General features: G+C 42.8%; 1 protein-coding gene across 1 annotated transcript in view; it reads right to left on the minus strand.

The window, feature by feature from the left end:
* Nucleotides 1-316: 316 nt before the first annotated feature.
* The window catches only part of Gpr139 (G protein-coupled receptor 139), a 43,792-nt gene continuing 23,054 nt past the window's right edge, over nucleotides 317-21,054 (minus strand). Inside the window, exon 2 of the mRNA NM_001024138.2 lies at nucleotides 317-4,827. Coding sequence (NP_001019309.1) covers nucleotides 3,893-4,827 — 935 coding nt within the window. The 3' untranslated portion in view covers nucleotides 317-3,892. The remainder of the gene's footprint in view (nucleotides 4,828-21,054) is intronic.

A 21,054-nucleotide genomic window follows, 5' to 3' on the forward strand; every position in this document is an offset into this window, starting at 1 on the left:
GTCTAAGCAAACATCATATGAAACAACAACAAAACCATTTAACCAACCAACCAACCAACCAACCAACCAACCAACCAACCAACCAAACAACAAACCATTGAGCCCATAAAAGTAGAGAATGATATCAGAAAGTTGGGGAAGTAGGGGCCAAGAAGTGGGAAACTGTTGACCAAAAGTTACAAAAATTCAATTAGACAGAGGAATATTTTAAGACCTGTCCCCCGGAAGAAGTTCTCTAATCCAAATAATATATCATGAAAACAGACATGAAGGTAAGTTTCAAATGTCTCAGTAAAGATACGTCAGTGAGGCAATGTTTTGATTTGCTCGATTTAATCATTGCACATTTAATACACATATCAAAACATCACACGGCACCCCATAACTGTATACAATTATGATTTATCAATTAAAAATAATATAACTAAAACCCAGCATACTGCAGGTGGTTGAACATATATGCAAATAGCAAACACCAAGTGTGCACCATATTAGAATTAGAATACAAACTAGTCCAAACACAATATATTATCTAGTTAAGAAAATATGAGCATTTACTGTTTATCTGTAGTAACCTCGTGTTCCCTTTTTGAGCAGTAGTAGTCGTCAACATTAGAGTCATTAATGCACTTCCTAAGGGTTCCCCACGCTGGACAAGTAGGCACCAGCTGTGCAAAATAACCCTTTCCTATTGCAAGGTGGTTGGAGCAGGGATGTTCATTCATTCGCATGGCTTATCTTTTATGGTTTGTCTGCTGTCCCCCTTATCTCTTTCCCCAGGCTTCCAGTTGTTAAGAAAGAGACTCAGCATGTACATGTGTGGCACTGTCACCATGTCCAAGGACACAAATCATACAGCAATGGAGGTGATAGTGAACAACAGTCTTTGAAAGAAGCACCACAAAAACCCAGGCTAAGGTGTTTGTCCTTAGCAGCAGCTGTTTATGTGACAAGCTTCGTCTTTCAAACCTGGCCTGAAAGAAAAGGCTTATAATCTTTAAAGTTAAAAAGAAAACATCTTCATCATTGTTTGTTATTATTAATATAAATAGTAAATAAATGAATATTCAATCTGAAATCTTAAATACTTAAACTTTAGGATATGTATATATATATGTATATACATGCATATACATATATATATACATATACATACTAAAAGGTATACATATATATGTATATATACATACATATATAGGCTATGATATATAGCAACTAACCAAAAGGGTATCCATGTATATATTAAACAGAAGATATAGCAGCTCTCTGGGGTGCTTTTATGGATTAGTTTGAAAAATTGCTTAGAGAAATAGAAATGTAGTCAGAAGAAAGAGATGCTGCCATACCTACCTAATAGAACCTGTACTATTAAGAAAAGTCATAAATGAGTGTCTGGGGAGCATTCCCAGTGCACACCCAGCCTTTAAATAATTAATTGTTTTACACACAATTTAAAACACAGAGCAGGCAGCACTGAGAGTCAAAGACTAACTTCTCATCCTGTGTACATTCTCAAAAAGGAATTGCTTAACCTTTATAGATATTGCACTTTGAATCATTTATGTATAGCTCAAGGTAACATTTTTAGAGATATGTGTCTTAAAAATAAATAAACACACACATATATAATATATACTCAGCATAGGTAACCTTTGGTTAATGTTTACATACGGGGGAAGGGCAATGGAATTGTGTCATACACACAGCTAATGAACATACATTCGATTGTACATGCTTGGGGGAAAAATGAAAGAAATGCAATTCAAGAGATGTGGGGGATTTGCTCACATTTCACTCATTGAGTGTATGCTCTAGGGAGCAAGCAAGATGGAAGCTAGGACTCAGTTCATCCCTCACGTGAGTAACTTCTGCAGACTTTTTGGTGGGTGTGGCTTGCTGTATCCAGGTAATCCTGATTTTCTCAGATACATCACAATAGTAGGACACACCCCCTAAACACCAGCTGACTCTGTATTATCTTCAACCAAAGTATCATTGGCCCGTCTCAATGCTGGATCAAAATGAAGCTTCTTGGGTGTTCAGAGGTCTTTTTTTCCTGAGGACTGTGTGCAGGAACCACAGCCCCATGAGTTCATCCACTTTTGCACTGACTTCAGAATCTAACTATTGGGTTTGGTGAGACTCTCCCATAAGCCATTTAACAGGGATAGAAACAATACAACTTCAAATTGCATTGGGTTAGTATAGAATAGCCTTGGTGGAAATTTGGTACTTGTGTTGCTCCAGGGGCCTTTCCATCCCACTCTTTTGCTATAGAACCCCTTAAGGTGATAGGGACAGACCTTTCAATTGAGAGAGAAAATGCAGTATAAATCAAGTCTATGGGGCTAAGTGTTTCAGGTGACTCTGTTTAGTTTGGACATCAAAAATATCATGCAGTTTCCAAAACCATTTTGGAAGATTTCTTCCAAACCAGGGATGGTTTCAAATGCTGAGGATCTGGAAAAGGGGCACAAATAAAATGCACAAATAAGGGTAACTCTAGTGTGAACATCCCTTTTAAAGCACACCACACAACAGTTTAATGTAGTCATGTCTATATATATGTGCTACATGTCTGCACATACACGTGGTAATCCTCAGAGATGCCCCTATCCACATCCTAGGTTTCTTCTTACCTTGAACAGGTAAGGGGAAAATAATAAATAAAATTTAGCATCTTTGAAACATCTGAGTTAAACAGCTTTACTGATAGCTGGCACCCCTCCCCCAACTGAGCCACTTACATCAAAGGCCAGAACAGTGGTTGGCATAGCCACTCCTCTATGTCACAGCCACCCCTCTGTGTTTGTGTTTAGGGTCCTATACAGCAATGCTAGCTGGGCTGTGGTGGGATCTACACACTTCCTTCCCACCAGAAGAGCTTCAGTTTCTGACCCCCCAATTAGTATCTCCAGTTAAGAAGTCACTTCAAGTAAAGCAACATTGGTGAGGGCTTGAGCAGGCAAGGGGCAGGACTAACAGCTTGACACAGAAAAGGCTTCTCTAGCAAGCACGTGGGGTGCCGCAGGAAGATGATTTGAATGCAAGGATTGTATACAGCACACACAGGGATGAATCAAAACAGTGGCAAGAGTGGGCTTGATTTTTTTTGTTTTTCTGGGCTCAAGAGTTCCTCCTTTTCCCCCACACAACAGGCAGGGTCTTTGTTTTAGAGGAGACATAAAATCTATACATTATGGCAAATAGAAAACTGCACCTTAGACCCCCAAGTCTAAGGGACATAGTCATGTGGGTTTGGAACCTCCCTGTAGACATTCCAGCAACAGTTTGGATGGGATGTGACACGTCCGTTTCCCCATGTTGTCATGCTGCAGCCAGAGTCGCCAGTGCCACTTGGAGACCACAGCTTTGCCTGGGACAAAGGGCACCTTTGGAAAAAAAAATCCAAATCAGTCAGCCCTGTTAGCTGCTGGCAATGGCACAAGGAAATGAGGGATGACCTGACTCTTGGAAGAAGAGTGTGGCTCAGCTACACACCACGGTGACTTGGTGGATCACACACATGAGTGGTTAGTTCCTAGTGGCTGTGGATGGTACCAGCACTAACTACTTCTCTACTGTGGTCTTTATTGGTCACAATATGATGGCATTTATAAGTGCCAGTGGCGTCTTCAAGCCAGCAGGACCTTTGGCTGTCAGTATGATTTTGTGAAAATACGTGCATTAAAAAAGAAAAACCCTCAAACACCAAGATTCATGCTCTCCTCTTTTCTCTTCCATCTCTTCTCATCTGGCAGCCTGAGAGCTGCTCAGTCTGTGGAGATTGGAAATCAGGTTAGCACTCTTAAGGAGAGCTGTTCAGCCAGAGGATGGGATACCCTCTCATCTGGAAACATTACACAGAGGCACAAGTGCCAGCCCTGTGGGGTCACGGGGATACTTTTATAGGCTTTCCATGTTTGTCATACTGGTACACCAGCATCTTGATGCAGTGTGAGTTTGCTGGTGAGATCCAGGGACTACTTGTTATGGAAAAGTTATGGTTGGTATAGAACTGTACAGGCTGCTTCTGACACTTGAACAAGGCCTTGAGTGTGGCAGCTGCCATGGTACGGAAGCGCTTGCTGATGAAGCAGTAGAGAAAGAAGTTGATGGCTGTGTTCAGAAGGGCTAGCATGTTGGCAACATCCAACATGATGTGGACCAGCCAAGGGTTCTGGATGGGTGCTCCGTAGAGGTGGTAGAGAATCATGATGATGCGGGGGGCCCAGAGGGTGGCGAAGATGGAGGTAATGGTAAACAAGATGGCAGTGGTCTTCCCTGTGGAATAGCCACGGAGGCGGAAATTGCTCTTTCTCCTAAGCTTGTACACAATGATGGAGTTCAAGATGAAGAAGATGGAGCAGGGCACCAGGTACACGGTGAAACAGTGGATCCAGACAAGGACATGATGCATGGAGGTGCTGATGTAGTCTTCGGTCCAGATGTTAGGCCACCAGTAGTAGGGGATACTGGTCAGGAAGCAAGTTATGTAAACACTCAGAATGACTTTCCGGGTCCTGGCTGGGTAGGAAACTGTGTGGTATTTGAGTGGGTGACAGACAGCGATATACCTGTCAACCGTTAAGGGGACCGTAATCCAAATAGAAGTGTGGATGGAGGAGAACTCTAGAACTTCTATGATCTTGTCAGGGATCAGAGGCATCTGCATGGTCAAAATGAAATCTTCTAACAAGAAATCCACAAAGACAATGAAAAAGAGGACCAAGATGTCAGCAGCAGCAAGTGCCAGAAGATAGTTGTAGGAGGACTTCTGTCTTCTGGCTACCAGTTGAGAGAGGATAATGACTGTCAAGATATTTGCTGTGAAGAGAAGAGAATCAAGGTTATTCCCAAGGCAAAGATGACTGCTGGCTACCAGTGAGGCCTTGGGCTTGAGGTTTCTGGGGGCACACCAATAGATGTCAGAGAACCACATGGGCGTTTCTGGGGGGACACTCAGCAATGCAAATCACACAAATCAAACACGATCCAGTTGTAGTTTATTTGTGCCTCATACAACCGTTAGAGGTGATGCTGACATTATCCTACAATAGATGTGAGGCTGGATTCCTGGCAGCTCAGGAGATTCAGTGCACTCAGGTTGCTGTCTATTTGTGCCTCATGCAGCTGTTAGAGGCGATGCTGGCATCATCCTACAACAGAAGTGGCCCAGGAGATTCAGTGCTGTATCCCTGAATCGAATCCTTCATCCCAAATGTCCTGACTGGAAACATGGGAGTGAGGGTTAATGCTGATTACCAACTGGATGCTCTAGAATCACCCAGGTACAAACCTCTGAGCACACCTATGGGTGGCACTGGTTCTTGGATTGGGGTCCTGGATGAATACAAAGGAAAAACCCATCTGAGTATAAGTCTCCATCTCTCTCTACTTCCTAACTGCGGATGTCATATGACCAGCAGCTTCCTGCTCCTGCTGCTGTGACTTCCCCTCCACCACATGTTGTACCCTGAAAGTGTGATCCCAAAATAAGCCCTCCGTCCCTTCAGTTGCCTCCCCCCACCTCCCAGACAATTTATAATAGCAACAAGACAAGTGGGTATTGCAGCAGGGGTAGAAGAGTCGCCTCCAGGCGCTTGAGCTGCATCCCTTCCTTGTTATGGCGTTGGGGACAGAACCCAGGGTTTTTACATATTGACACACGCTCTCCCGCTTGGCTACAGCGTGACCTTTCAATAACCTTTATGGAACTTAGACTCTAGGACCTCCTTTTAAGTGCACTGAAGCATGACCTTCACATTAATTTTAAAGTGAATCATATTGATTTTTGGAGCAAGTGATCAACATGCACCGTGCATACTGAAAAACAATCACAAAGACATTTCTATTTCCATTTTCTAATCATCCTACTCTTTTTCCTTAGGAAAATCACAGCCAATAAATAATTGATATGTATATACACTCATACATAACACAGGTATATGATTTTTTAAAATTAATAGCAAAATATTCTTGTTCCTAGTGTTAGATGGGAGATGGGTGTTTAAAATACATAAACACACATGCGCACCTACACACACACACACACACACACACACACACACACACACACACCTCTGGTCAGTTTTATAAACATGAATTTCCCTGAATAAGGTGTGTATTTAGAGAGGCATTAGGGAATAATCCAAAAGCAATAACTGCATGCATGATGTCTAAAAGTTATTTAGGTAAAACTGATTCTCATTCATTCCTTACGATCAACTCTGGAAACTGTCAGTCTTGCTTTGCAAATGAGGGTCGCCAGAGAGCTTATGTCCTTTGTCAGAGGTCCAGGAACAAAGCCAGAATCAATCAATCTCTCTCTCTCTCTCTCTCTCTCTCTCTCTCTCTCTCTCTCTCTTTCTCTCTCTCTCTGTCTTCATCCCTCCCTTCCCCCTGCCCTTCCCCCTCTCCCTCTCTCCTCTCCTCTCTTCCTTTCCCCTTCCCATTCCCTGCCTTGCTCTCATTCTCATGTTTCCTCTCTCCCTCCCATTCCCTCCCGTTTCTTATTTCTCAGTAGCCATTTCAAACATTGCCCGAGCCTCATGACATGGTGCATGAGGCTAAAGCAGGAGGATTGGCAAGGAGCTCGAGGCTGGCTAGGGTTGCATGGCAAGACCCTGCTCCCAAACACAAGGCAAACCATGCAGTAGTTCACATAGAGAAGCCTCTTTCAACAAGCACACCCACACAGCCTGGTGCACTTGTCCTGAAACTAAGGGCATTTGAACATTCTCTTATATTTGGTTCATTACTTTATAAAAAGGAATGGCAGTGTAGGCAGAGGTGATGTCAGTCTTGACATAGCTTCAGAGTCACCGTTTCCCCTCCTTTTTCTCTCTCTAGGGGTAAGTAGAGTCTGACTTGGGAGACTCTGGTTTGCTGCTGTTGCTCCTCCACATAGTCAGTATTCAAGTCCAGTCCATTCTTTCCTATTGTTATTCAGCCTGTGTTTTTGAGGCCTAGCTATGTCAGTGCTTAGAGTTCTGACAACGTCATAGCATTGTATCAACTTAGTACAGTTTATATATTACGTATAGTTTATTCTTTAGACTCTCTCTCTCTCTCTCTCTCTCTCTGCAGCACTTTTATTTCAGGATTTTCCCATTATGAGTATGCTACTTCACATACCATTATGACTCTCTTTGAGAAGATGTCTATGTGAAACTTTCCTGGGTAGCACACACAGAAGTGCTCCTATGTTTTAGAATACATAGCTGTAGTTAGTCTTGCAGTGGCCCGATGCCGGATAGGAAGCAACTTGACTGAGGAAAGGTTTATTTTAGCTCACAGTTTAAGCCACAGTGAGATCATAAGGTGGCAGTTCACATTGTGTCTCTTGTTGGGAAGCAGAGACACAGTAGAATGTGAAGCGTGCCCCTCGGGCATCGGGACCTGCCTTGAGACTCGGGTCCTGGAGCCAGACTTTACCTCCTAAGGATTTCACAACCTTCCATGCTTCTGACTGACTGACTGAGGATCAAGTGTTGAAATCCATGAGCCTACAGTGTACATCTTCTATAGTAGATAATGAGAACTAACTGTAAAGTGATTTTACGAATTTACATTCCCAACAGTTGAGCATGCAAAGTCCAGCTTAGCTGCTCACATTCTCTCAGTAGCTGGCAGTGCCAACTACTACTCTGTTTAAGTTTGTGTCGTTCTTGCTCTTACCTAAAGTGCTTGGATATAACAGACTGCTGGTTGTATTAGCCAGACTTCGAGCTCAGGATCAAGGTTTATGCTGTAGATTATCATTTAATAATATTTATCCCAAGGGGATGGGGACCTGCTCATTGTACCTGACAGAGAAGAGTAGTGAGTATACACACCATGAAGCTCCTACCTCAGAAAGCATCACCCTTTAAAAAAATGGTTTGTATTTGTAAGCCTGATATCCCAAACATTTGTGCATTCAGCAACTTTTAAAAATTTATTTATTTACTATTATTTTTTCAGCAACATTCTTTTTTTAAAAAATATTTATTTATTATTATATGTAAGTACACTGCAGCTATCTTCAGACACAAAAGAGAAGGGCATCAGATTACAGATGGTTGTAAGCCACCATGTGGTTGCTGGGATTTGAACTCAGGACTTTCAGAAGAGCAGTCAGTGCTCTTAACCACTGAGCTATCTCTCCAGCCCTTTTAGCAGCCTTCTTAAGAACTTGTGAATTGCGTACAGTGAAGAGATGCTAAATGGGACAGATGTTGTCTATTTTGCTTTAATCAGTCTTAGAATTTAGTGGTGGAGAAAAACATTGGCCAAAGAACTATAGAAAATGCATAAATCAGGTTATAGTGTGTGCTAGAAAGGAGTGGCTGGGAGCAGTAATCAGAAAACACATTTCTGAGGAAAATGTGTAGAAGGAGAAGTCATTTCAATAAAGGAAACAACATGTGCAAAGGCCCAGTGGCGGGAACACATGAAGCATTGGGCTTATTAAGGCAAAGAACACCTCTATTGATTTGTGCTTGCTCTGTAAGCATTTTTGCACTTAATAGCTCTCTTTTATTAAACAGCTTTGTTGTGCTCTCTTCAAGAGCATTTCAAAATGTTTTATTCATCTGGAAATCCTTCCACCAAGTATTTAGCATCTGTATTTGCAGGCAATGACCCGTGCATGGACTGAAGGTGGGCACAAATTGGCAGGGTCTCCATTTAGATTAGAAATAGCCGGCAAATGGTTACCTACTGAAGAGGTTAATGAGAATGCACACAGTGGGCATAGGGAAGCTCATGAGCAGGCATAGAGCTGAAGGCAAAGGCTCAGGAAGGGTGTCTGGATCAGAGGGCTGCCTTCTGGTCCTTGCTTGCTCTGACTTAACCTCATACAGTTGGAGTTTCTTGGAAATCAGTCTGTAGGCCTTTATTGCACTAATGATATTGAGCACCCAATAGCCAAGCATGTGGGGTCTGGAATGGGACTGCTCTGAGGTTCTATCTTGGCTCATGGATTTGGGGAAAATTTATTCAATTGCTTTGTGTTTCATTTTTCTTCTTTATAAAATGAGGCTAATAGAACATCCACTTCATGAGGTTGATTTCAGATGGAAGAACCATTAAACAAGACAGTTTTCACAAGGAGAACAGTACCCAGCACAGGTAAGTGCTTGGTGATTGTGACTGGTTCATTCACTCACTCATTCAGTCAGTCAGTCAGTCAGTCAGTCAGTCAGTCTCGATTCATTCGTTCATTTGTTTGTTCAAAGAGAGACATCACACAAAGTGCTGAAGACATAGGAATTAGCAAAATGGACATACTTCTTTCTTTCATGGGGATGATAGAATGAAAAAAGAAGACAAAATCAATGAGTAAATAAATAAATGAATAAATTAATAAATACACAAACCAACACATAGCAATGTACAAGAAAATCCCAGATGATGATACCATGCAGCATGAATGCAAGGGATGGAAAGTGACCTTTGAGTTTGGTCAAGATGAGAAGAAAGAGTCCACTGTGAGGGAAAATGATTCCGGGCAGTGAGATCAGCATGTTCAAGAACAAACAACTAGAGAATGGGAGAGAACAAAAAAAAATGAGCATAGCCTGCCATTTTACAGATGAGGAAACTGAAGCTTGGACATTTGGATCAGTTGTCCAAAGAAACCAAGCAAGTGAAGACAGCAGGAAGATTCTAGCTCTTTTTTGACTTTACCTCACATTAAACTCTTCCTTCTTTCCCCTCTCCTTCCTTCTCTCCCTCCCTCTCTCCCTCTTTCTTTGCCCTTGTGTGTGTATGATCTGGTGCATGTGGGAGATGCATGTAAGTGTGTGGGTGCATGTGCGCATAAGCACCATGGAGAAGCCAAAGCAGGACATCTTGTGCCTTCTGCTGTCAGGCTCTACCCTATTGCCTTGAGATAAGGTCTCTCATGGAAATAGAAGTGGTTCATTTCAGCTAGGCTGGTTGGGCAAAGAGATCTTGGGATTCATCTGTCTTCCCCAGAGTGCCATAGTTATGTCTGGCTATTTCTCTTTTAAATGTGTCCTGGGGTTATGAACTCGGGTCCTCATGCTTGCAGAGTACATGCTCTTATATACTGAGCCATCTCCATCTGAGCCATCTCCATGGTCCCCACTTTGTTTAGATTTGGCCATAGGAAAGGGTTTTGAGCCAGTGACTCAAATGTAGAAAAGTCATTCCCCACAGCCCCTCTTCACTCCTTGAGCAGTGCCTACATTTTCTCTCTGCCTGTGACCTCTGTAACTATCAGTGGTCAGAGATGGGTAAATTCCAGGGTGTTCCCAGCAGATGTTCTGAGGATGCTCTCTACAAGGACTCTGTCTCCATCTCTTCCTCCCCAGCTGAACCCAGTTTCAAGCATGGTGCTAAAAATTCACCAAGTCGAAATGCTGCAAAAATATTCCAGCCCCACCTAATGAGTGCTTTAAGTCAAGCAAGCCATCAAAGCCAACAAAATTGCCAGGTATGCATACTTGACATTTCCTGAAGTTTCTAGTAATTGCCTCTCTTGAGAAACTAATCTGTAGACACAGAGTTTCTTATTTCTTTTGTGTGAGCAAAGAGCTCGCCTCAATCCCAGGCTAATATTGGGGACACTTAGGAGACCTTGAGGTTAGCTTGGGGGAGCTGGAAGGAACAGTATATTGATTTTTCAGAAAAGAAGTAGGAAGGTGGAAACCTCAACTCTCAGGACTTGATGTTGCTCTAACTTCCCTTATGAAAACAATCCATCTTTTCCACTGTCACACATTTTTCCACAAAGGGAAAGTGGTGTTGACAGAGTCGGGGCGCCTTTGCAAGGGGTGAACGAGCTGAGAAACCCAGATCACCACTGCCTGAGATTGCATTTCACAGCTTTTCTTTAAAGTCAACTGGCTCAGGGATGTGTTCTGTTCTGGGGCAGATGGGCAGGCTGAAGCTCTGAGGGAACAGAGAGACTATGCTCTGGAATCCCAGAACATCTCTGATATTCCTGGGAGGGTTCATTCCCTTCACCTGCCATTTGTAGCCCTCAGACTGGGTAAAGATCTGGAGAAAGAACAACATAGGTCTGGTTATCAAACCATCCCGCCAACTGGTCTACTAGCTGTGGAGAAAGGGCCAAGGTCTTTCAGAGATAGTTTTGGTGTCTGCGATGGCTATGCAGTTCCTGTGGGTTCCTTAGAAGAGACAGCAGGCTTGGCAGACATAGCACTTGGAGCTCTGAGTCGTTTCTCTTAGTTTTGCTGCTTTTCCCAATTTTTATTTTTGACAGTTAATTTCTCAACAACTTAATTATCCCAGTGCGTAATAATAACTCACATTTATTCAACATTTACTATGTCCTGGTCATTTCACAACATCTCCTTTGATCTGATTTTCCACGTGAGGGCATTAGTCTGATTTGGGAGCTTTGAGACTCAGAGAGGTTAAAATCTGTTGTTGAGGACACACAGCTAAAGGGTGGGAAGCCAGAAGACAGTATTAGACCTTTTTCCCCCCTGAGTTTATATATTCAATCAGTGCATTATGAACAGGTAGGGCTGAGGAGATGGATCAGTGGGTAAGAGCACTTGTTGTACAAGCATAGAGACCTGAGTTCTGGCTCCCAGCACCCATGTTAAAACTCAGCTGTGCCTGCATGTGTCTTTAACTACAACATGGTGAGTGGTGGTGGTGTTGGGGAGTCAAGAGGACTGCTAAGGTTTGCTAGCCAATAATCTAGCTAAAGAATAGCACTCCAGGTCAGTAGGGAACAGTATAGAGAGAGATCCAGAAAGATACCAGGTAACCTGTCTAACTTCCATGAATTCCTCTAGGCATGCATATTTTTACACAATGTGCAAACACAACACAGATACACACAATGAAAAATAACTGAGCTAATTGTGGTGGTTTGAGTATACTTGGTCCAGGGAGTGGCTCTATTAGGAGGTGTGGCCTGGTTGGAGTAGGTGTGTCCTTGTTGGAGGAAGTGTGTCACTGTGGGGTTGGGCAATGAGATCCTACTCCTAAACAAATGGAAGCCAGTCTTCTGCTAGCAGCTGCCTTCAGAACAAGAGGTAGAACTCTTAGTTACTCTAGTGCCATGCCTACCTAGATGCTGCCATGCTTGCCTCCATATGGTAACGGACTAAACCTATGAACCTGTAAGCAAGTCCCAATTAAATGTCCTTTATAAGAGTTGCCATGGTCATGGTGTCTGTTCACAGTAGGAAAGCCCTAAGACAGAAGTTAAAGTCTGACACTGTGCCATGCCAACAATGTGATAGCTAGTTTCCCTGATAGTTCCCAATAAACCACATCCCCTGGGGTCCATGCCTATATAGACCCTTTGCCTTGATCTGGTCCTGTGATTGGCCTGGTGTCAGGAAGGCTTTGTGTTACTGTTCATGCTATGCCATAAGGAAGCTTTTTAACACCTACTTTGGAACCATGACTCCTTCTGGAAGCCCACTTTTTATTCTATGATTTCCACATCACTTGGAGAGGCCATGTGTGGGGACTCAGAGTGAGAGGTTCAGTTAAGCTCCTAGCATCAGTGGCCTTCAACTGTGAGTCTCTATCTTCGGTGCTTAGGCCTTTAGAGGTTAGGATCACCATCCCACATGCTTCTTGGATGCAAGCCCAAAGTGAGACCTGTCCCACTGATCTTCAACTGTCCATGAACCATGGACACATAACCACATAACCAGAAATCTTAGCTTTCAGCTTCTATGTCATGGAGGTTTTACAGGGCTGCAATAGATAAGCAGAGCAGGTGTTTGCTAGTGTCTCCCGGATGTTTACACCAATGATAATAGCATAATTAAGTAATAATGATTAGCACCACAAGACCGGATTAAGAGGAACACCATTGCTCAACTCAAATATTTTCAGCTAGAGAGAGATCCTAGATTTTATTTTTTTCCATGTCTATAAGACTTTTGAAGCATCTTTCTGCTGTTAGATATTGTTTATCATCATTATTGCTTGGGGGAGAACAGCATGGTGCTTCATTAAGCACTTTGTATATTTCTACAAGGTGAATCACACTAAATAGAAATGGCTTAAAGAATAATACTTTTCTTCCCTCTTGTCCTATGTCTTGTTTCCTTTCACTTCTTTCCTACAGGCAGAGAATTTGTAAGAAAAAAAATGAGATCAAGCTATAGTTATAAAAAAGACTAGGTTAGACACCAAGAAGAAACACCTTTTGATAGCAACAGGGATTCTGTAAAGAGCAGGCCACTGAAGGCATTGTTGTCCCACCAATTCAGCTCTCAAAAATGAGAGAGAGAGAGAGAGAGAGAGAGAGAGAGAGAGAGAGAGAGAGAGAGAGGGAGGGAGAGAGGGAGAGAGAGATGATAGATACAGAGTGATGAGAGAGAGAGAGGTGCTTATCTGGGCTAATTAAATTCCTGGTCTAACTTTTCACAAATCCTGTCTCTCTGCATCCTAAATTACATCCTTGTGAATTTCCAGAGAGGCAGCATTCACCTCTCACTGTTGCCACTTAAATGCAGCCCCAGTTGTCTATCCCTCCAATGAGAAGTGTCAGTTCTCACACCATGCCGGCCTCTGGCGTTCTGAGCTAGTCTGGTGCTGTGGTTGCTTACTCCTCAGGATTCCCAAGACTGGATTGTTAGGAAGGGCAATCATGCAGCCTCCTGGGTAGGAAGCTGGCCATAGCCTTGCTTAGATCTAGTGAAGAGAGCAGATGGAACTGAGTGGTGGGTGTTGCCACCCTCCTCCCTGATGATACCGGTATACTCTGGCTTTTGGTGGGGTTGGGGTGAGTGGTGGGTAGAAGAGGAGAAGGAAATGTAGGATGCACGCACGACTTGTTTGAGGGCCTCTGCAGCTGGTATTTGGAGGTTTCCAGGGAATTCTACTCTGAACTCTGAGGGGATGGGGGGATGTTCACAAGTAACATAGGAGCTCCTGAGAGTAGTTGTCCCATCCTGTATCTCTATTCTCAAATGTTGTCAGCTGGCCAGTGATCATCTTTGTTTCCCATAATACCACTTCTCCCAGTCAAGAGCTCTGGAAAGTAGAGCTTTCTTCCTATTGCTGGTTATGAGGATCATAAAATTAACTGTGAACAAGTGAAATAACACTTAGGAATGGAAACCCACCCCAAGGGATGGGCAGCTTTTGGGAATGGCCTTTCTACTCCAAGAAAGAATCTGGAGGGTCATATGGTCCTGTTCTGTCTTTATAAGCAGAACCTCACTCAAAGTATCAGGGCATCTAAGAACCTTTCCTTATAAGAGTGGGGAGCAGGCTGCCTGCAATCAAATTGTGAGAGTAAGGTTCCTGTAATGCTTAGTGATGTCCTAACTCTGAAGCCTTAGTATCAACCGGGAAATGGGAGTCGTAGCTGTGAGAGCCCTCTTAGAGTGTTGTGACGTATGAAATAATGTATGCACAATATTTAGCATATTTCCTGGAATAGAGTGAACACTGAAATGACTAGATATTGTTGCATATTAGAATCCAGCCTGTTGGTTAACAATTAACAATTAATTAATTAACAATCACAGAGCATGTGAAAGAGGCTAGGCCTGTGCTGAGTGGGATGAGTGGGAGACAGTTGAAGTACCTAAGGAGGAAGAAAGGAATGAAGGAAAAAAGAAAGGAAACAATCTGAGCATTGGAATTTCCCCCAAGGAGATTTTCCTGGCCCACTACTTTTAATCTAAGCCTCCAATTGTAGCTGATGCAACCTCTACCCTCTTTGCTTTTGTCCTTGTTGGAGAATATTGATCATTATCTATAGAATTAAGCCTTTAAGAGCCATCACTGGGTAACGACTCACTTGTCTATTGCATCCTCTGATATAGTGGGTTTTTTTCTTTTAAAAAGTTTAGTTCCTGGAGAGAAGCTATAGCTAGGGAAGCTGTTGGCAACTGATGCAGCTGCAGGAGGGAGAGTGAGTTTTCCTTAGAGATCCACTCTTTGAGAGAACACCCCTGACCCATGTACAGATAGGTAGCACCAAATGGACTCAGCGGGTTTAAAAAAGAGAATGTATGATGTTTGGAGGATGAAGTGATTGGGGAGGGAGGAATTGGAGGGGAGAGAACAGACAATGGGTTTGGCCAGAACACATATGCATGTATGAAATTATCCATAAAAGTACAAAAATAGTTATTATCTTGGTAACTCTTTAATTTTTTTTTCAGCTTCTTATCTATTTACCATGTTCTTTTCTTTGTGGGTATGATGCCCTTGTAGAGTCATAACATTTTAACTCTTGAGTGGATTCTTTCCAAACCAGTATTTCCATTCCTTTGTTTCTACTTTTACATAGAAAAAGTTTCATGTGAAATCTTTTGTTAGTGGCTGCCTTGCCACCATATTGGAAGTAGTCTTTGAACTACAGCTGGGTTCGGTTGGGACAAAGATGAATTGGCCTACCAAAGTGGTGCAGATGCTGTGGATTTTGCCTGTGGGATCTTGAGTGTGGGGTCCATGTGGCCTCTCAGGACTTGCCTCTAGAAATGAACAGAGCAGTAGGGTTTTTTTTTTTTTTTGTTTTTTTTTTTTTGACTAGACTAGCAAGAACAAAGATGGCTGCTGTCCCAGGAAAGGTTGACTCAGGGCAGTGGAACAGTGAGAGAGTCAGCATCCATGCTGCAGGCTAGTGTCTGTCCTGCCAATCAATTGACCTTCTCTTGACAGCAGAATTGGTTTTGGCTTTTTGACCACAGGCAACTTCCTTGGGTAACCATGGCAACTTTAGACCTTGATCATAAAGACACATTCAAGGCAGCCAACAGACCCCAAACCTTCCAAATTATACTTAGTGCAGAAGTTCATTTTCTTATGTCTACCTTCTATTGAGGAACAATTGTGCATTGATGGCTTTGTATGGAATTTAGTGATGATCCTTATTACTTATGGAGCTATAAACATAGTTAATTTGTTTGTAAATTTATTAAAACCTTATTATAAAGAACTTGACAAAAATCATATCATGCAGCAAAATGAAATAGTTTCTAGGGTATAGTAGGAATATTATTTTCCACTTAGAGTAGTGGTAAGCATTTGTTTATAAAGTAAACTCTTATTTAAGAAGAGGTGTGATACATGGGAAGCTCTAGGGAGATGACAATGCAGGTGGAACACAGGACCTGGTCTCTGAAAACAGATGAGAAACCTGATATTTAGAGAGAAGATGCCACCTGGCTGAGACAGCATGGCTGGCAAAATGAAGAAGCATCTTGCAAGCACTTGACAGTGCCATTCTGGGTCAAGTTCTGAACAGAGTGATGGATGCAGCTGTACCTTCTCAGCTCTCAGAGTCTGTCAGAAAGACAGATGGGGCAGGGCTTTACAGGAACCAGTCTTGGGCAGTCTTGTGGCTCTGCAGCAATCTCTGAGTGGAGAGTTACCAGAATGGTTAGGACACTTACAATGAGAGACATACTTTTTGGATTCTAGAGTTCCTAGTTGGTTTCCTAAATCCTCAGTTGTTAAAGGTCAACATTTTAATCAATTATCTGATAACTTAATATAATATATTTTGAACATATTCATTCTCTCAGTCTTATCCTTTCCCTTAACTATTTATTATTTATTTACTATTATTTTTATTTTTTTATTTATTTTAAACTATTTTCTGTCTACCTTCCCATCCAACTTTGAGATTTATTTATTTTTATTTCTACCATCAAGTCTAGTTAGTCCTGGGAGTGGAGCCTTACCTGGCATGTGGTCAGTCTACCAGGTGTTATATTATTAAAGAAAATATATTTTCTTTCCCTCACCCAGCAGCTTCCAAATGCTACTTCCTCGGCTACTAGTGGGATCTCCATGCTGAGATTTGTCTGGCTTGAGCTTGCTGAGGGCTTGTGTGTGTGCTATCACAATTCCTGTTAGTTCCTGTGTGCACCTGCCCAGTTGTGTCCATGTGTGCACATGCCCAGTTGTGCCAGAAAATACTGTTTCCTTGATGGGTGTCCACCACATTTGACTCTTAACAAACTTTCTTCTCCCCCCTTGCAAGATTCGTGAGCCTTGTGTGAGCGTGTGTGTGTGATGGTGTGTGTGTGATGTATCATTTAGCATGGAAAACTTCACGGTTTCTTATTCTCTGGATATGACCAATTAAAGGTCTCTGCGTTACTTGCCATCTACTGCAAGGGAAGCTTCTCTGATGAGGGATGACAGAGGCTCTGATTTATGGGTACTGCGACAAGACATTAGCGGACATTTTAACACTATGTCTACTTGGCAGAATAATATTTATTGGGTTCTCCCATAGAGCTTATGACCTAACTAGGATCAGGTTCTTGACCCCCTTTAGCAGTGCCAGGTATGTTGTCCATCTCATGAGCCCCAAACCCTCATTTTTCAGCCTGGCATTCTTGGTCAAAACACAAAATTCACATATCCCATCAGCTAATGAGCATAAGGATGACTACTGGTTTAAAGGTGTACTGTGAAGATTAAACCATAAAGCTCTTGGCTAGAGCCAGGCTCAAAAAAATATTTAACCAGAAATCATGCTTGTCACAAATAACTGTCACAATTGAGGTTTCTAAGGAGACATTGAATGACGGGAGATCTCATGAGGCACTAGCCATCTTGATTGAGACTCCTTCTGGTCTATGGGGCAGGATAGATAATTCTAGAATGAGTTATCTAACTTAAGTGTCAAGTTCAGTCAATACAAATGTTCTTAGACTTCTGGAGTGCCATAGGAGATACCTCTTTGCTAGACTGGATTCTGATGTGTCCCTAGGTGCCCAGGACTTCTATTTCTTATCAGGTCCTCAATTTCCATATCTATAATCAAAACCAGCTAGTAAGGGAGTGCTAACCATCAATGTAGTATCATAGGTCACATCTGGGGAGGGTGAGTGTCCTGGCTAGTTTTGTGTCAACTTGACACAGCTGGAGTTATCACAGAGAAAGGAGTTTCAGTTGGGGAGATGCCTCCACAAGATACAGCTGTAAGGCATTTTCTCAATTAGTGATCAAGGGAGGGGGTCCCCTTGTGGGTGGTGCCATCTCTGGGCTGGTAGTCTTGGTTCTATAAGAGAGCAGGCTGAGCAAGCCAGTAAGTAACATCCCTCTATGGCTTCTGCATCAGCTCCTGCTTTCTGACCTGCTTGAGTTCCAGTCCTGGCTTCCTTGGTGATGAACAGCAGTGTGGAAGTGTAAGCCGATAAACCCTTTCCTCCCCAACTTGCTTTTTGGTCATGATGTTTGTGCAGGAATAGAAACCCTGACTAAGACAGTGAGTATGGATGTCACTGGTCCACAGGGAAAAAGAATGAACACCATTGGCCAAAGAGACCACGAGGCAAGAGATATGAAGATCGCAGGGCAGCTAACGGCTACTGAGTGCTTACTAAGTACCAGGCACTGAACTCACTTCTTCACACATAATAGCTGTAGTATGACACACTGTCTAATGTTATAATATGCTATTATAATAGTTTTTCTCATTATGGTACCCAAATGCCTATACCAAGGAAGTAAAAGGAGGAATGATTTGTTTTGGCTCCCCGCTTCAGAGGGTTCAGACCATCGTGACGGGCAAACATGGCTGGTCAGGAATCAGAGCAAGACAAGAAGCAGGCAAGAATAAGGTACTCTTCAGAAGCCGCTTCCTCTGACCTCCTTCATGTAGCTAGAGGCCACCTCCTGAAGTTTCCAGAACCTTTCTAAATAGTATCATTAGTTAGAGAAGAGTGTTTAGAGTGAACACTTCAGTATGAAAGCACAGAGGGGGTTATGCATACAGTGGAAGCCATACTGTAAGGTCTGAGTTCGGATACTATTATGGTCTAGTGATTTGAAATACAACCCTGTCTCTAAATGCTAGGTGCTAACAGTGAATACATCTTTCAGGCCTGGCATTGTGAAGAAACACAACGAAGAGTCTGTGCTGTGGGTAAGAGGATTCTCTGTGGACTGAATAAATTAGCCCATTGCCAACTTCCCAGAGTTTCAGCTTACTGTGACCTTCACAGATCTATCAGAAAGTAACACCACTACAAGTTGAGGACCATTTGCATATAGCACTGAGTCCATACTAATGAAGTGGGTAAGATTTTCATCTACTCATAGATGAATAATGTCAAGGTCTGGAAGAGGAACATGATCATATCTAATGCCCCAACCAGCTTTCTCATCATCTGGCATGGCGCCTACAAGAGCTGTACATTTAAAACAAAGCAAAGAAGGTACATTTAAAATAATAGTTCCCAAGGTCTGAGAGCATAACCCATAGTAGAGAAGTTGGCTAGCATGCATATCCCAAAACCTAGAAAGCTTCTCCTTACTGAGTATATATCCTATGCATCACACCTTCTGAAGTTTTAATATATATTGAATTTAACCCTCATACCATGAGGTAGATTTATCTCTGTTTTAGAGATGAGAATACTGAAGCTCTGAGGGGTAACTTCTTAATCAACAAGAATATGCTTGATCTCAGACAGGAGCACAGTTTATGAGACTCTAAAGTCTACTTGATACCAACTTGTTCATATGCTTTTTATTTTTTAAATCAGCTTGGGAGAATGGACCATTATGTATATCAGTAAATGTGTGTGACATGAGAAAGTTAAGGGAAGAAAAGAATGTCATTCAGAGGAGCCATATGGCCTTCGGGGACCCCTGGGACTAGGAGGAGGAGAGGATAAAGGGATTTCTGGATTTAATGGTTTTCTTGAACTCCACTGCGCATGACTGAGATGACCCCATTGTCTCTTCCGCTACCCAGTGTTGTTCCCCACTGGTTATTCTCCATGGCATTCATCCTATGTGTTCTCTTTCTGCCTATCCTACCCATCTGCTCCAGCTGGTGTCTGCCTTGGGCAGAGGATGCTCATTTATTCTTTTGCTGTTTTTCAGACCCAGGGTGATGGTCACTGGGTGCCAGGGGACTAACAGGAAGTCAGAGGCTTCCGGGCTGTTCATCTGGAGTTCACTGGGGTGTCAGAGGCTAATTGTGGCTCTGCTTGGGTTGTCACTGTTTGATTAAACATCTTGAGCTAAGCACTATCCATCCAATGGTTGCCAGCGGTACGTATTTTTAGCAGTGGGCAAATAGCTTATCAATTGTGCATATAAAATGTGGCCAACATAAAGCCATCATTTTCGGTGACCCTGCCTTGTTCTCCCATGGCAAGGACAAAAGAAGCAATAAACAATGTTGGTATTCACATATACATTCAACAAACCTTTCCTAAGCTACCTATTATGCAACAGACACTGTCCCAGAGACAAAGATGCAGTGATGAGCAGACATACAGAGCTCCCCATTCACGGGGAGTTCATATCCTACGCTGACCTGTAGGGCTATGATCTTCTTTCTCACAGCTCTGTGACCCTGGGTAAGTCATATCTTTCTCTGAGCTTGCTTCTTTCATTCAAGGGCACATGCTAAATCTATCCCTGTATTATGCTGTTCATACACTGAGGGCAGAAAGGAGACTGAACGTGCAGCAAGTATGGCTCAATAGATGTAGCCACTTACTGGTCCATGGTCAGGGTCCAGTAAAGGCTTCTTAGAGGCATGAAGGATGAGACCATGCAGAGTAGGGTTAAAGGTCCTAGAATAGCCTGAGCAAAGGCACAGACGTATGACTGTGAGAAACACCAGTAAATAGGAATGAGTACGATACAGTAAAACTACAGTTCTTTAGTCATTGACTCAAGCTGTCTTTCTAGCCTTAATGATATTGCTCTGAGGGGCTGCTTCATAAAGACAGCTCACTACCTAATAGCCAAGGTTGTGTGCAAACCTCAGTGATCAACATGGCTTCAAAACCCCAGCTGTGTCCTAGTATTAGCTTTGTATCTAGCATCCTCAATTGCACAACACATTAGGTGGGGAGCCATGAGCTGGTATGAATATGCTGGAATAGCTCTCCTGTTTCCGACAGACACTGCAAGAGCTGACCCCAAGGACCATGGACCCCATTTTTATGATCAAGAAGGTAGCACAAGGGCTCCTGGCATCATCCAAGAAGGACACACGTAACAAATAGAAATCGGTTGCTGAATATACATCTGCTACTTTCTGGCTGTGTGATCCAGGACAATGGCTCTCACTTCTCTGTGCATAAGTTCACTCAGCTCTGAGAACCA

This window comes from Mus musculus, chromosome 7 (assembly GCF_000001635.26).
Source record: "Mus musculus strain C57BL/6J chromosome 7, GRCm38.p6 C57BL/6J".
Classification (NCBI taxonomy): Eukaryota; Metazoa; Chordata; class Mammalia; order Rodentia; family Muridae; genus Mus; species Mus musculus.